The sequence below is a fragment of the Falco naumanni genome, chromosome 18 (assembly GCF_017639655.2).
Source record: "Falco naumanni isolate bFalNau1 chromosome 18, bFalNau1.pat, whole genome shotgun sequence".
In the NCBI taxonomy this organism is placed as follows: domain Eukaryota; kingdom Metazoa; phylum Chordata; class Aves; order Falconiformes; family Falconidae; genus Falco; species Falco naumanni.
This window is the reverse complement of record NC_054071.1, coordinates 4,969,254-4,984,408: the sequence shown is the minus strand read 5'-3', so window position 1 is coordinate 4,984,408 and position 15,155 is coordinate 4,969,254. Positions and strand designations below refer to the sequence as shown.

Sequence of the window (15,155 nt, the reverse complement as noted above, 5' to 3'; positions counted from 1 at the left end):
CTGTCCCCTGCCTCCCCGGGCACCCCCAGGCTGCCAGGGCACCGCCACCCCCTCCCCAGCCATCAGGCAGGAATCCCCCCGCTGAGTTCCCAAGTGAGAAAAAGAAGAAAACAAGGAAATTTCCAGAAAATTTCTCTAGGAGGAAAAATAAAGGCCAGAGTGGAGGGGGGGTATGGATGGGGGGGGAGCGACTCATTAACAGGGGGGGTAGCAAGTGCTGCAGCACATGTGCTCCCTGACGTCACGACGTGCTAATTCATTCCCGTTATACCATCGCCGGCGAGGATAAATTCACAGGCACCCCCCCCGCTGCGAGATCAGCCGTGGCAGCCACCCAGACGGGTGCTGGGCTCGCGAGCATCCCCGCTGCGCCCGTGGATGGGGACCTGCCACCGCCGCCCCATGTCCCCCTTGCCCCTGGGGGTCCCGGTCCTGGCTGGTGCCCACAGTGGGGTCCAGCAGGGTGCAGGAAGGAGGATGGCTCTGTCCCCAGGGTGTCATGTCCTTGAGTTTCCCCCCGCCTTACACAGTAAAGTGACACCGGGGACACAGCCCTCCCTGGGAGACACAGCGGGACTCCTGGGGCGATGGTTGTCACAAGTGTCCCTGCGCAGGGAGGACTCGCTCAGGGCCAGGAGGGAGAGGAGAGCTGGGAGCCGTGTCCTGGCCGTCACCTCGAACAGCCTCCGACGGCCCTGTCTGACGGTGACAGAGATGCTCCGGGGCATCCTCAGCCGGGGATCCAGGTTCGATGTCCCTTGGGATGGGACAGTCTCTGCGCCAAGTGGCCTGAGCTCAGCCCTCCATGGTGAGGGAGCACTGAGAGTGGGACCCAAACCTCCCTCCAGCTGGACAACGGCTCCACAGCAGCCGAGCTGGCCAGGCACCCTCACCCGCAGGGCCCTTCCTGGAGGGCAGGACCCCTGGCACCTCTCGGGGCCAAATTCCTTCGCTTCAAGCCCCGTGCCTCAGTTTCCCCTCTGCTGATGGCTGATACAACACGGCACTTTGCACATCCAAGCATCCCCGAGAGCGTGGGGCTGCTGGCTGTGGGCACCAGCGTGTGTCCCCCGTGCCCGAGACCCTCCTGGACACCCACTTGGTTTCCGGCACTCGCCGAGCACCGGTGCCCGCGGCGGGGCCGGGGAGGATGTGGCTGACGGTGCAGGATACGCCCCGTGGGCCAGGGCCACGCTTGCTGCCGCACAGGCTCTGCCCCACCGGCCGCAGCCGTCCCCGAGCCAGCCGCAGCGCCGAGCCCGTGCCCGTCCCCAGCAGGATTTCCAGTTTCCTAAGGGCCAAGCCCCAGCATCGCCCCGTGCCTCAGTTTCTCCTGCTGCAGCTGCAGGGTGGAACATCCCCATCCCTGGGGTCTCCAGTGCCAGCATGGGATGGGGGTCAGAGCCTCTGTGGGTGGGTTACCCCAGACCCCTCCTGCTCCACGTCACTTCTGCAACGCGGCTCCATCCCGCATCTCACTGCTCCAGCCCCGGTGCCGGCAGGACCAAACCCCCAGCAGAGGTGCTGGGCAGGAGCCAGCCCCACGCAGGGTGCAAGCCCATGTCCCCATGTCCCCACATCCCACCGTCCCCATGCCACCCTCCAGCCCAGACCCCAGGCAGGTGCCGGTGCTGCTGTGGGGATTTGCCTTCCCGGTGGGAATTTGGCTGCTGGGGACCAAGGGGAAACTGGGGGGTTATTTTCTGAGTAAATGGCATTGTTCCTGTTTTCATTATTAAAACGAGCGCGAAGGCACCGGGCACCCACGGGGGCTAAATTTGGTCTCAGGGAAAACCAAAAATACTCCCCCCACCCCAGAGGAATTTGCATCTCGCTGCTGCTCGAAGGCAGCGCGTTGCTGAGAAGTTCATGGAGGCATGAATGCAAACCGCAGCGCGGCCGGGCCAGGCTGGCCACCTGCCACCCACCCGGGGGACCACCAGCGCACCCCAGCCCGGGGCTGCATCCTGCACCCGGCTGCATCCAGCCCTGGGTGCTTTGCAGCCCAGGGGCTGAAGGGCACAGGGTGAGATGGAGCCACATCCCTGCTGTACCCCGGAGAGGAACAATGCTGCTGAGCCCCCCCAGTAGCCTACCTGGGCTCCCACCCTGCAAAGCCCCCTCCTGCACCCCCAGTTTGGCCATCCCACAGTCGGAGCACCCCAGGCACCCTGTTGTGTGTGTCCCCCCCCCCCCCCCTCCCCAGGTCCCATGCCACCAACCGTGCCCTCTGAGTCAGGGCGGGCAGGGGAAATCGAGTCACGGGTGGTGATGGGTGGGCAATGAGGCAGAGCCAGTGGCCGGTTTGGGGGGCTCAGCCCCCACTGTGGTGGGTCCTGGGGTCCCTGTCATCCCCCCACCGCCACACCTCACCCCGCACCCTAGCGCTGTCGCCCTCCTTCCTGCCCCAAACCACCCGGCACTGGCAGGCGGCCACCACCCTCCACCCCAGCCTTCGGCAGCCCCACTGCAGGGGGAAGCCCCACGGGGGGGCCCGGGGGGAAGGAGGGGAGCGGGGGGGGGGGGGAGGCGTGATGAGCTCGTCCCACCGTGGGGCTTCCCCTGAGCACCCTCAAACCACCTTCTGATAGGACAAATCCTGACCAGGGCTGGGAGGATGCTCAGCGCCTCCAGCCACCGGCCCCTGCTGGAAGGGGAGCACCCATGGGTGCTGCCCCTTCCCCAGCACTGCCTGGGCCAGCTGGGGGTGACAAGTCGGTGGCAGCGCCGGGGGGGTCAGCAGCCGGGGGGGGGGGCCCAGCAGACGGCTCCTTAATCTCGGGGAAGGAAGCGGCTCTGGTTACGGAGCTGCCCTCGGTGTAAAAGGAGAGCAACAGGAAGAAAAGTCATTAACATCGTTCCAGCCGCTGCCATCCAAAACCCTCCTGGTGCTCAGCCCCGTGCCCCCTGCGCCCCCGCCACCACCGCCGCCACGCTGCCGGGGGCCCTGCCGTGGGGTGCCACCGTGGGGTCTGGCCAAGGGACCCCCCCCCCCCGCTTCATCCTTGGCCACTCGAAGCCCCAGCACCCAGCGTTGCGGAGCTCAGCGGTGGTGGGTGCATTGCCACCTGCCTGCGGGACTGATCCTGCCCACAGCTCCAGGGACTGAACCGCAGCTTGGGTCCTGGCCCTCCTCCTCTTCCTCGCCCTGGCTGTGGGAGCCTGCGTGGGAGGTGGCAGTGTGCACGGAGCAGCCACCGCGTCCCTGTTGGGGTGCCACCGTGTCCGGGGTGCCACCGTGTCTGGGGTGCCACCGTCCCCCCATGCATGGGGCAGCGCATCGATGAGCATGGGGCTGTGTGGGTGTGCAAGGGGTCTGGGGTGTGTGTGTGTGTGCAAGAGGGCTGGGGGGGCTGTGCACAGGCGTGCAAGGAAGCTTCTGTGTGCTTATGTGCAAGGAAGCTTGTGTGTGAGTATCCTGGGTGTGCAAGGGGCCAGGGCGTGTGTGTGTGCAAGAAGACACGGGTGTGCGAGGGTGTCAGTGTGTGCCCAGGTGTGCGAGGGGGCCAGTGCGTGTGTGAGGGGTCTGGGGTGTGCTGTGGGTGTGCAAGGGAGCCTGTGCATGCATGGGTGTGCAAGGGCTTAGCGTGCGCATGGGTGTGCAAGACTCAGGGTGTGCAAGGGCTCAGTGTGTGCAAGGGCTCGATGTGTGCACGGCTGTGCACAGGGGCTGCTGTGGGTGTGCAAGAGAGCCAGCCATGTGCGTGCAAGGCTGCCGGCACGAGCGTGCCCGCGTGCACGCGGGAGGCCTGCCGTGTGCGCGTGCGTGCGTGCAGCGCGGCAGCGGAGCGGGGGGGGGGGGGGGGGGTCCGCTGGGTATGCCAAGGCCCCCCCCGCCAGCACCCAGTGGGCCGTGGGGAGCCTGTGTCACCCCCCGCCACGGCCCCTCGCCCCCCTCCTGTACGAGGCGATTTGCTTCAGCGGGAGCCAGATCCTGGGTGAAAAGCCGCGGCTGTGGGGAGCGCCGGGGGGCTGCAGCCCCTGTCTGGCCGGCTTAGCGTGACGTGGGCGCGTGGGGCTGGGGGGCTCAGGCCCCCGGCCCTTCCTCTTCGTCAGCGGGAGGCGAAGGCCGGGGAGTGATGTGTGCTGAGCGGGCGGGGGGGACGGCGGCTCCGACACGGGCTACAGCTTCTGACAACGTGCAGCCCCGCTGGGCACACGCGTGTGCGGCATCACCCACGCCGCTGCCACGGCCCTCCCGAGAGCCCCCGTTCGGGGGTCTGGCCATGCGGGGGTCCCACGGGCTCGGGGGCATGGGGGACATGGGGATGTGGGGGGCTGGACCCCCCTGGGATGGGGCTGAGGATGCTGCCGCCCAGCAGAAGAGCTGGTGGTGGCTGGTCCTGCCCCACGGGGGCCAATCCTGCCCCTTTGGGTCCCATCGTGTCCCGCAGAAAGCCAGCTGGGTCTGGAAGGTCCTGCCACACAGGACCCTATCCCATCCCGTAGGGTCCAATCCTGCCCTGCAGGGTCCCATCTTCCCTGCCAGGGTCTGATCCTGCCGCAGAGAGTCTAGTCCTGCTTTCCAGCCACCCTGCAGGAAACAAGCCTGCCCTACAGGGTCCAATCCTGCTCCATAGGTTCCCACCCTGCGCTGCAGGGTCCTGTCCTGTCAGGAAGGGCCTCATCCTGCCTACTTGGGTCTTATCCACTCCTGCAAGGTCCCATCCTACTCTGCAGGGCCCTATCCTGCTATCTAGGGCTTGATCATCCTCCATAGGGTCCAGTCCTGCCCCATGGGGTCCCATCAGGTCCTATGCAGTCCTACAGGGTCCGACGCAGCTCCAGAGGGTCCAATCCTGCCCTGGGGGGTGGTGCGGGCTGGGGGAGGCAGCTGGAGGCAGGGCAGCGGTGGGGATGGACACTCACTGCGTGCCAAATGGCAGAGCCGGGAGATAAAAATACCCGTGGGGGCCCTGCGACGGAAGTGGAGGTGTCGGCACCGGCTGCTAGGGGCCGGGGGGGCCACGCTCCGGTGTCCCCGTCCCTGCCGGGGACCCTCCTACCCAGCACCAGGATCCCACCAAAGCGGGTGGCAGCACCAGCCGGTGGGTCCCCACCATGCGGAGCTGTGCACCCCGAAACGGGCAGGAAGAGCGTGGCCAGCACCCATCCCACAGCGGGAGCACCCAGGCTGGCGCGTGCCCACCGCCACCGTGGCGGCAGGGTGAGGGGTCTCGGGGAAATGCAAAGTGACAAATGATGCCCCGCGCGCGTTAATTGATGTGACGCGGGGCTGACACCGCGGTCGCACCCGGGGCCGGCGCGCGGGAAGAAGGGGAAAAAAAAAAAATAATAAATATCCAATCAAATGTTAAAAATAGGTCAGGGGGAAGGAGCCGGAGCCGGTTTCATTTCAGCCGGCGGTTAAAGAGCTGCCCGTGGGTCCAGCCGGCGCGGCGTGAGCCCGGGTGGCAGTGGGGGCGCGAAATGAGGGGGGGGAGCGATGGGGATGGAAGGGGCCGGGATGCGCCGTCGGCACCATGTGTCTCTGCCGGGGTGGTGGGACCCCAGCCCCAAATCCCACCTGCCCCAAGCTTGGCTCCCCTGAAGCACCAGGGCTCGGTGTCAGGTCAGGATGGTCCTGCTGGCACCGTCAGGGCTGGATTTGTCCCCAAAGTGCCACTTTCCTGCAGGTGCTGGAGGGTTTAGAGGGACCCCGAGGGTTCCTGGGGGGGTTCAGGGACTGCTGGGGCTGTGCGCCCCGTTAGGGTGGCTTGGTGCCTGGGGTGGCCTCGTGCTGGCAGTGGCCGTGGTGGGTCACCGGGAGTTCAGGCTGCCGGCGCGGGTGTCGATGGCCCCGGGCACCCGCCTGGTGCTGGATGTTGGGCCACCGGCCAGAGCGGGGCCACAGCGGGTCGTGGCCGTCACAGTCCCATGTGTCCCCTGGCCACAGTGAGGAGCCAGGACCTGCAGCCAGAACTGAGGAGCAGCTTCCTGGGGACACATCTGCCACAGGGCCACCACCGCAAGAACCACACGCAGGGACTGGGGACACATTTGCTGTCCCTCCCTACATCCCCAGCGCTCCCTGCACCACAGAGCATCACCTCCGGCATCCCGCTCTGGTGACAACCAGGGACAGAGGGGGACAGGGCACAGGGGGACTTGGGGAGGCATTTGTCTTCCACGAGACACCCCCTGCCTTGGATGCTCGATCCGGGTGACCCCGAGTTTAACCCCACTTACGGCGCCAGCAGACGCTGCCCCCCGACGCAGATGGGTTGTGACAGCCAAGAAGTACCCCCCGGCGGGCGCTGGCGAGGCGCTGGCCGTGGCGGCGGGGGCACGAGGCCCATGTCACGGCGTGTTGGCTCCGTCACCTCCCTGCAGCGAGATGGCGGGTCCCCCGCGCGAGGCTGGGCCCCGGCCGGCAGCCTGTGGGTCCCTGGGGGGCCTGGTGGCACTTGTCTCTCTGCAGCATCTGTGATGGCTGGCGCTGGGCACATGGCAGCCGGGGCTGCGTGTCCCTCCCGCCCGCCGTCATTTGAGGCTGTGCCCCCCCCCCCCCCCCCCCCCCCCGGTGGTTGGGAATGGAGGTGGGGGTCACCACAGACGGATGATAAAGAGCTGATCCCATCACAGGGGTGAGGACGGACACCGGGGTGGCTTGGTCGGGAGGGGACACACCACATCCTCCCCAGGGCAGCAGGATCAGCACATCCCAGGCGTGAAGGGCAGGAGGTCCCCGGGGACTGTGGGAGCCACCACGGCCCCCCCAGGCTGTGGGGAGCTGGGGCTGGGGAGGACGAGGCACGTGCGAAAACCTTCTGTGTCTCCAGGAGGAGCATCTGTGACAGGCCAAGCAGCTGCCGGCACACGTGCAGGAAGGGCACCCGCAGCCAGCGGTGCCACCGCCACAGCCGGAGCTGGCAGGGGGGTCACAGGCAGCTGCTGTGCCAGGAGGGCTGGGCACCCCGGGGGCCATGCATCCTGCGTGGGGGAGGGACCAGACTCCCTGGGGATGCAGGCACCCCAGGGTGATGCAGGGCCCAAACACCCCAGGTGGATGCAGGCGCCTGGGAGTGATGCTGGCCCTGGGTACCCAGCCTGGACACGCTGATGCAGCGACCAGGCACCCCGGCTGGATGCAAGTACCCAGGGTGACGTGAGCACCCTGAGCTGGTGTGGGCACGCAGGGTGATGCTGGCACTGGGTGCACAGCCTGGCTGCAGGCGCCCAGGGGTGATGCAGGGACCAGGCACCCAGCTGGGTGCAGGTACCCAGGGTGACATGAGGACCTCAGGCTGATGCGGGCACCCAGGGTGATGCTGGCAATAGATACCCAGCCTGGACATGGGCACTCAGGGGTGATGCAGCTGCATAGGTGCTGCAGGGTGGGTTTGGGGACTGGGATTGCAGCAGGGGTGTCACACATGGGAGGCATTGTGGCACCGTGAGCCCTGCAAGGGGTGGTGAGGCACCCCAGGGTGCACCAGCCCCCAGGAGCCCCTGTTTCAGCCTTGGGCGGGTGTCCCAGGCACCCAGCTGGGTGATGGGAGCACCCTGGGCTGGTGTGGGCACGCAGGGTGATGCTGGCACTGGGTGCACAGCCTGGTTGCAGGCACCCAGGGGTGATGCAGGGACCAGGCACCCAGCTGGGTGATGGGAGCACCCTGGGGTGATGTGGGCACTGAGCATCCCTGGGAAGGGGCTGAGCTGAGAAGCTGAAAGCAGCAGCCCTGGGTCCTCTGCAGAAGATGTGGGCCAGGAGCTGAGCCCGCAGCCACCGCCGCAACCTCTGCCCATGGGGCCAAAGGGCTTCTCCCGGAGGGCACGGGCGAAGCCCCCCGTGCCAGCTGGGGTCCCTTCCCCGGCAGGGCAGCCTCTCCATTTCTTATAAACGCCTCTGGCGACGCTCCCCTGTGACATGGCAGCTCTGGGGCTTGTGGTTAAACCCCAGGGCTCCGGCTTTGACTCACACCGGATCCGTGGCAGAGAGGGGCCTTTCGGCGCCCACGGCTGGAAAGAAACGCTCACCCGGGCAGGAGCGCCGGGCGCTTCCCTGCAGCGCCGTTTCCTATAAACCCCGACGGAGAGGCCACGCTGCCGCCACAGCCCCCCAGCCCGGGGGTCCTCCCTGGAGCCTTCCTGGAGCCGGGGGGATCCCTGCAGCTCGGTTAAAGGGGATCAGCTGGTGCACGTGGGTGATCCCTACGAGTGCACGGAGCCCTTCGGCGGGCAAAGCGGGAAGGAGTGCGGAACACCCAGGGCAAGACATCAGCACAACCCTTACTAGACATCAGAGAATCCCCCTTCACGGCACACACGGCCAGGGACACCAGGACGCTGTCTTCCCTGCTCGGATCTGGCCCTGAACACCCAGCAATGGGGCAGGAGCATCCCTGGTCCCATCCCCTGCCCCCCTCCCCGTGCCGCAGGACCCAGCTGCTGGAGAAAGCAGGACCCGAGTAGTGAGAAGCGTTTCATTTTCCCCCTAAAAGATAGAAAGGCTGAGAAAAAAAAAAAAAAGAAAAAAGAAAAAAAGAAAAAAGAGAAAAGAAAAAAACCCCACAACCAACGCTGAAAACCTGCTGGAAAAAGAAACTTTTCAACCTGCCCAAAATAAGAGGGGTTTTTTGCTGGGAGAGAGGAAAAAAAATTAATAAGAAAAAGAAAGTTGCTGGATGGGAAATGGCAGGTGTGACCTGCTGCGAGGCTGGCACAGGGGCTGGGGACACCGGGGACACTGGCATGGAGTCAGGCGTGCTGCAACCTGGCCCACCAGGGCTGGGGGGCACAGCCCCGGGGTGGGGAGGGGGCTGCCCACACGTGGGGGGCTCCTAGGGACGATGCCCTGTGCAGACACTGTGACATCCCTGGTGTTCCGGGGATGATTCCCCTGCGGATGCTCCCGCTGCCCTCGGGACAGGCTGGAGGAGACGGACCCCAGCCCGTGGCGCTGCGGGAAGCCCCCCACTGCCCAGCCCCCTCATGGTGGCTTGTCTCTTGTCACTGCAGCTGGCACAGCCAAGCTGCACTGGGGACCACAGGCCTCGCCCACCAAGACCCCCTGAAGGCCGATGTGGGTGCTCCCACCCCTCGCGGCCAGCGGGACGCCCCCCCCACAGCCCCAGGCACGGCCACCACCCCATCCTGGTCGCCAGCCACCACTGCAGGGTGAGATGCTGGTGGCAGTAGGGGGATGCTTGCAGCCACCTGGTCCCCTGCCCCAAGCCATGGGGACAGCAGGGCCACATCGCCCCCCCCCCCCTCCCCCCCCCAGCACCCCTGGGGGCAGGGCAGCTGCAGAGGCACTGCAGGGTGGGTTTGGGGGCCGGGATTGCAGGGAGGGGTGTCACACACGGGTGGCATCGTGGCACCCTGAGCCCTGCAAGGGGTGTTCGGGCACCCCAGGGTGCAGCAGCCCCCAGGAGCCCCCGGTTCAGGCTTGGGTGGGTGCCCCAGGCTAAAGCCCTGCCGCCCTGGGGGGGTGAGGGTGAGACCAAAACCACAGCCCAGCGCTGCGGTTTGCAGCTCCCTCCTGCGAGGTGTCGAGGAGGCGGCAGCACCCGGGGGGGGGGGTCAGAGGAAACGGGGCCGCACACACAGGCACAGAGCAGCCCCCCCCCCCTTCCCCGGGCAGCCCCGCTTGCCCTGCAGGCCGGGCCACGGAGCCGCAGCGGGGTGGGTGAGGGAAACTGAGGCACGGCGGTCCCAGGCTGCGGGAGGCATCGGGGTGGGGGGAGCGGTCCCTCTCGCAGTGGGGATGTCTCAGGGCTTCCCCACACAGAGCGGGGACAAGGCAGGGTGGTCCCCACTGGTGAAGGGTGGGGTGTGCAGGGGGTGATGTGCCCGCATCCTGCTCACGGGACGTGGCAAGCTGCTCAGCACCGCGACCACAGGCCACAGCACAGCCACCGGGCACGGAGCCTTGTGCTCTGCATGAGCATCCCAGGGCCACCGCCAGCCCCTCATCGTGCCCCCCCCCCCAGCACCATGCAAAGGGCAGCCCCCAGGCTTTGGAGCTGAACACCCCAAAGCAGAGGTGCTGGGACCCCCGAAGTCACACGAGCATCACGCACTCGGGATGGGGACACATCTGCCCCGGGGTGACACATGTCCCCAAGCCGCCTGGTTCCTCCTACAGGGCCCAGGAGCCCTACGAGGGGCTGGTGGTTTTGGGGGGGGGGCTGGTGGTCTCAGTGCCCCCGGGGGAGCCCAGCAGCCTCTTGACTCAGCGGCTGCCGCCCCCGGAGGAAAGCGGTGCTGAGTTGGTGGCAGGATGAGTAACGGCACCCGCCGTTTGACATTTATCACGTGATTTCAAAAAAAGTGAGAGAAGCTGGGGGGGAGAGTGGGTGGCAGGGCAGGGTGGGGGCTGGACACCCCCTGCCCGCTGTTGGGCCACACCTCCACCCCCATCCCAGTGCATTTCCACTCTAAACTGGTGGATGGGGACAGAAGGAGCCTGGCCATCCTCTACACCACGCCGAGTATGGATCAGGCCTCATCCTTGGTGGGTGCAACCCCCCGGCCCAATTTGCTCTTTTTGGGACCCTTCCCTGCAGCATCATGTCCCCATGGGGGTCACGGCGTGTGTCCCCCTGGCTTAGCCCCCTTGGTGCCTGGCACGAGCCGGTGCCCAGCTGGGGGGCAGATCCGGCTCAGCCGTGGGGTAGGGGCTGCTGTTCCCCCCCCCTCCCCTGCCAGATGCAGAGATCAGCTGGCGATAACGCCCGCCGTGCCACTGCCTCGCCGGCAGCACCGAGCCTATCTCCTTCACACCATCGCCCCACAGCCTGCCGTGCCGCAGCGGCTGGGAACCAGCTCGTATCCTGCTTGGGGAGTGGGGACAGAGCCCCCTCCCCACCCTGCAGCCTCCCCCGGGCAGAGGGGACTGAGGACGGTCACAACTCATCACATGGATGCTCCCTGCCGGAGCCAGGCTAGGTGAGAGCTGGGATTTCCCACGAGCGGCTGAGTTTAGGGGTGTCTCGGCACCCAGGTCATGCACCTACATCCCCCCAGGGTGCAAAATCAACCGAGACCCCCCGAGGGCCGCCCCTGCAGCCCCCTGCCCCTCAGCCCGCAGGCGGGGGGGCTGTAGGCCCTACAGTAACACGGAGGAGCGGGTCTCGGCTGTGCTGCCGGAGCGGTGGCACCCATGGCGGTGGGAGTGGGCTTCCCCAGGCAGCCCCCCAGGACAACCAGGAGGATCCCACCGCCACCTTCACCCCAGCCATCACTCCCCACCCCCTGAGCCCTGCGGGGTGTCCCCACCCTGGGCTGGTTTGGTGGCACCGTTGGGGCGGAGGAGCAGCTTTAACGAGGCTGATGACGAGCAGGACACCGGAGGTGTGAAGCCTGGCAGCCCTCCCCACCCCCACCAGCTGCCCGCGATGCTCTGCGACCATCACCCCCAAGCGCATCCCCTCCCTCCGCACTCCCCCCGGCGCTGCCCTCCCACCCCACTCGGCATTTTGCTCACCTGGGGGGTCTCTGCTTCCTCCACGGTCCCAGCCCTGCCGCCTTCGGGGCTGCACGCTCGACGCATGCCACGTTGCTCACCCGTCGGCTCCTCCTGGGGGGTTTGGCGTAGCCCCTCCACTCCCCTCACCCAAATAACAGGGAAGGGCAGCTCTGCTCCACACCGGGGTCCTATGTGGGGCTGGGGGGGGGCCCATGCCCATTTTATCCCCCGTGGGCCACGCCACGAGCATCACCAAGGTGAGTGGCTCAGGGCTGTGCCATTGTGCCATGGGCGCTGTGGGTGAGCCGAGCCCAGCACCACCACAACCACAGTCCCCCCGCGCCCACCCTGCAGCCCCCCCCCCAGGCCTGGGACAAGCCCAGGGGGGGATGTCCCCAGCTACAAGGGGACCCTGAAGGTGCCGGTGTGGCCGCATGCCGGTGCTGGAACCGGCGGGGCTGGGGTTTGGCCGTGTCCCTGCTGTCACCCGTGGGGCTGGCAATGGTTTTTGTTTTGCTTTTGATTGTCCCATTTCTTGCTGCCTGCTGGGCCACTAAACCTGAAACGTGCCACCGTGCCGGGAACGGGGCCACGGGTGCAGGTCACCCACAATGGGCACCCTGAACCCCGTCACCCCTGCGGCTGGGCCCTGGTGACACCAGTTGGCTTTGCCAGGGCTGGATGTGCCAGCACCAGGCTCACCCCCTGCCCCAGCCTTGGGGGGAGGTGCACCCACAGCCTGGCCCCCCACTCCCTCCCTAGGGACCCCAAAAAGAGGAGATGGCTTCGCCCCCCCACAGCGTTTTGGGCGCTGGAAAGGTTTTATTGGAGTCGGTGGTGTTGCAGAGAGCACGGATCCCTCTGCCTGGGGGTCCCGGTGCAGTGGGGGGGCCGCACTTGGTCAAGCCCCTGGCGGTGCATGGGGGGTGCACGCCGTGGTATGGGGGGGACACATGCAGCGCAGAGCAGCTGGGGGGGGGGGCACGGCACTGTGAACTCCCCCTCTCCCGGCAGCTGTGAGGTAGATTGAACGTGGGGGGAATGGGGGTGAGAGGGCGGGGGGCTCAGGCTGAGCAGCCACCTGCAGCCCTGGGCTAAAGCAGGAAGGGGAGGGGGGGCGCTGGGGGGCTGCACTGTCCCCACACTGGGGGGTGTGTGTGTGTCAGGGTCAGGGAGAGCCCTCAGGCCACAGAGCCCAGTGCAAGGGGGGGGGGGGGCATGCTGTGCCTCGGGGTTTATCCCTCAGCAGCATCCTTGTGGGGAGGGGGGAGAAATGGGGAGGGGGCTTTCAATGTAAAAGAGTGGAAAGATGCTTAAACCGGTGAGACAAGGCAAGGGGGACTAAGAACAAGCAGCTGCCCCCCACCTCCCACCCCCCCAAACCCAACTCTGACCCGAGGAGCTGGGGAAGGCACAGCCCCTTCCCTTCACCTGCGTCCTGGGAGCTGGATCCAGGACCCAGCCCCTCAAATCCTCCCTGAGATCAAGCAGCAACACCCAAGGGTGCAGATGACACCCAAGGGTGCAGAGGGGTCCCCTCCAGCCACCACCCGGGATGGCGTTATCCTGGCGCCCCGATTTGAGCATCCAAACCCGGTGCGGATGCAGGGATGGGGCGAGGCAGGAGCGGAGGAGCCCGCTGATGGGGGGCCAGGGGCTCTGGGGTGGGGGCTCAGTCTTTCTGTAGCTACTGAAGACTTGGAGGTATTTCGGGAGCCGTGTTGCTCCTCGTGTGTTTTCATGCAGCATCCAAAGATCGGGAAGGGGGGGAAGGCTCAGATCTTGCTGTTCTCCAGGTGCGAGTCGATGTGCTTTACCAGGGCATCGTCCGGGTAGCCGATGGGGAAGGCCAGCTGGCACAGCGGGCAGCTCCGCACCTCCGAGTCCACCGTCTCCAGCAGCAGCTGCGGGGGCACAGGGCAGCGCTGAGCCCACCCCCCGCTGCCCATCGCCTCCCCCCCGGCCCCCTCCCCCCACCAGCTGCCATGCCCTGCAGCCGGTCCGAAATGGGGAAACTGAGGCACACCACAGGGTGACCACCCCGCCTGCGTGGTAGGGGGGTTCCCTTGCCTCTTCCCCCCCACCGCAACCCACCGTAACACAGCCCCGGGGGTGGGGGGGGTCCCACGTACGTTGATGGAGGGCCAGGACTGAGCGTGTTCTGCCCGGGCATAGGCAGCAGCCGTCCGGTGCGCGGCGTCGGCGTCGGGGATGGGGAAGCCGGCGCAGAAGGAGGCGCAGCGGATAGCCCCCGCCTCGGGGCTGGGGGGGCTGGGGAGCGCCCACTCCTCTTCATCCGACGATTGCTTCTCGAAACGCACATGCTCCTCGAAGGGCTCCCGGGCGCTCAGGGGGGGCTCCCGCGCCCCCCAGGTACACCTCGCCATAGGGGCCTGTGCTTGGGGAGCGTCGAGGCTTCGGGCTGGAGCCAGAGCGAGCGGCTCTGCTGGTACAGGGCCACGTTGCTCACCTCCGAGTAGCTGCGGCGGCCCTGGAAGCCGGCCTTGATGTGGCGGCTGGAGGGTTTGGCGTAGCCCAGCTCCATCCTCTCGCCAGGCAGCCGGTGCGGTGATGCCGAAGCCGGGGACGGGCAGGATGGTGGTGCTGGGGACCGGCGCTGCTGGGCAGGTGACTGGCTGGAAGGGGGAACTGGGGACCGGCGCTGCTGGGCAGGGGACTGGCAGGGACCAGGGGCTGGCGAGCGACGCTGCTGGGCTGGCGACTGGCTGGGGGGGGCCCGGCGAGCGCCGTTGGAGTGCTGGCGACTGGCATTGGGGCGCCGCGGCACGTCCCGGGGGAGCGGGCGAGGGGCACTGCGGGGCAGGCGAGCGGCGCTGCTGGGCTGGCGAGTGGCACTGGGACAGTGGGGAGTGGCGCTGGCCTGCAAAGAAAATGGGGCAGGAGGTGGTGGTGGGGAAGCATAGAAAATACCCCCCCCATCAGCTCAGCGGCACAGAAAATACCCCTCCTCACCCATGCACTCCCCAGGTGGATGGGGGATGCGGCCGCAGAGATCCCCAGAGGGAGGGATGCTCCCGGGGAGTGATGCTGCGAGGGAGGGATGCTCCCAGGTAGGGATGCTCCCCAGGATAGATGCTCCCAGGGAGGGATGCTCCCAGGGAGGGGATGCTTCCCAGGATGGATGCTTCCCAGGTAGGGATGCTTCCCAGGTAGGGATGCTCCCAGGTAGGGATGCTCCCAGGTAGGGATGCTTCCCAGGGAGGGATGCTTCCCAGGGAGGGATGCTCCCAGGTAGGGATGCTTCCCAGGGAGGGATGCTTCCCAGGGAGGGATGCTTCCCAGGGAGGGATGCTCCCTGGTAGGGATGCTCCCAGGGACAGACACACACAAGAGCTCAGCACCAGCTGCAGGATGAGGGTAGCCAGCACGGTCTCCCTGTTTTTTGCATCACGGCCCGGTCCAACCACGGGGTGCCAGCCCCCCCCCAGCTGCCCTGCTTACCGCCATTGAGGCTCTTCTCCTGCAGCAAGGCACGGAGGATCTGGCTCTGCAGGGAGCTGAGATTCCTCAGGCGGCACAGCTCCTCCGTCAGCTCGGTGTAGGCCAGCGCCAGGTTCACTCTGCGGCAGGGACGAACCATCACTGAGGGCAAAGCAGCCCCGGTTCCCCAGCGGGGGCAGGGGGGGGGGGGGCACCCTGCCATGGGGTGCTGTGGGGCACACCCAGAATTAACCCGAATTCAGGTTTTTAAACTCTAAAGGAAAAAAGTTGTGGCTGCGCA

General features: G+C 66.8%; 1 protein-coding gene across 1 annotated transcript in view; it reads right to left on the bottom strand.

Moving 5' to 3' along the window:
- Positions 1-12,215: 12,215 nt before the first annotated feature.
- The window catches only part of TBKBP1 (TBK1 binding protein 1), a 9,316-nt gene continuing 6,376 nt past the window's right edge, over positions 12,216-15,155 (bottom strand). Inside the window, 5 exon segments of the mRNA XM_040617412.1 lie at positions 12,216-13,317; positions 13,546-13,773; positions 13,776-14,135; positions 14,137-14,294; positions 14,876-14,994. Of these exon segments, the coding sequence (XP_040473346.1) occupies positions 13,189-13,317; positions 13,546-13,773; positions 13,776-14,135; positions 14,137-14,294; positions 14,876-14,994 (994 nt within the window). The 3' untranslated portion in view covers positions 12,216-13,188.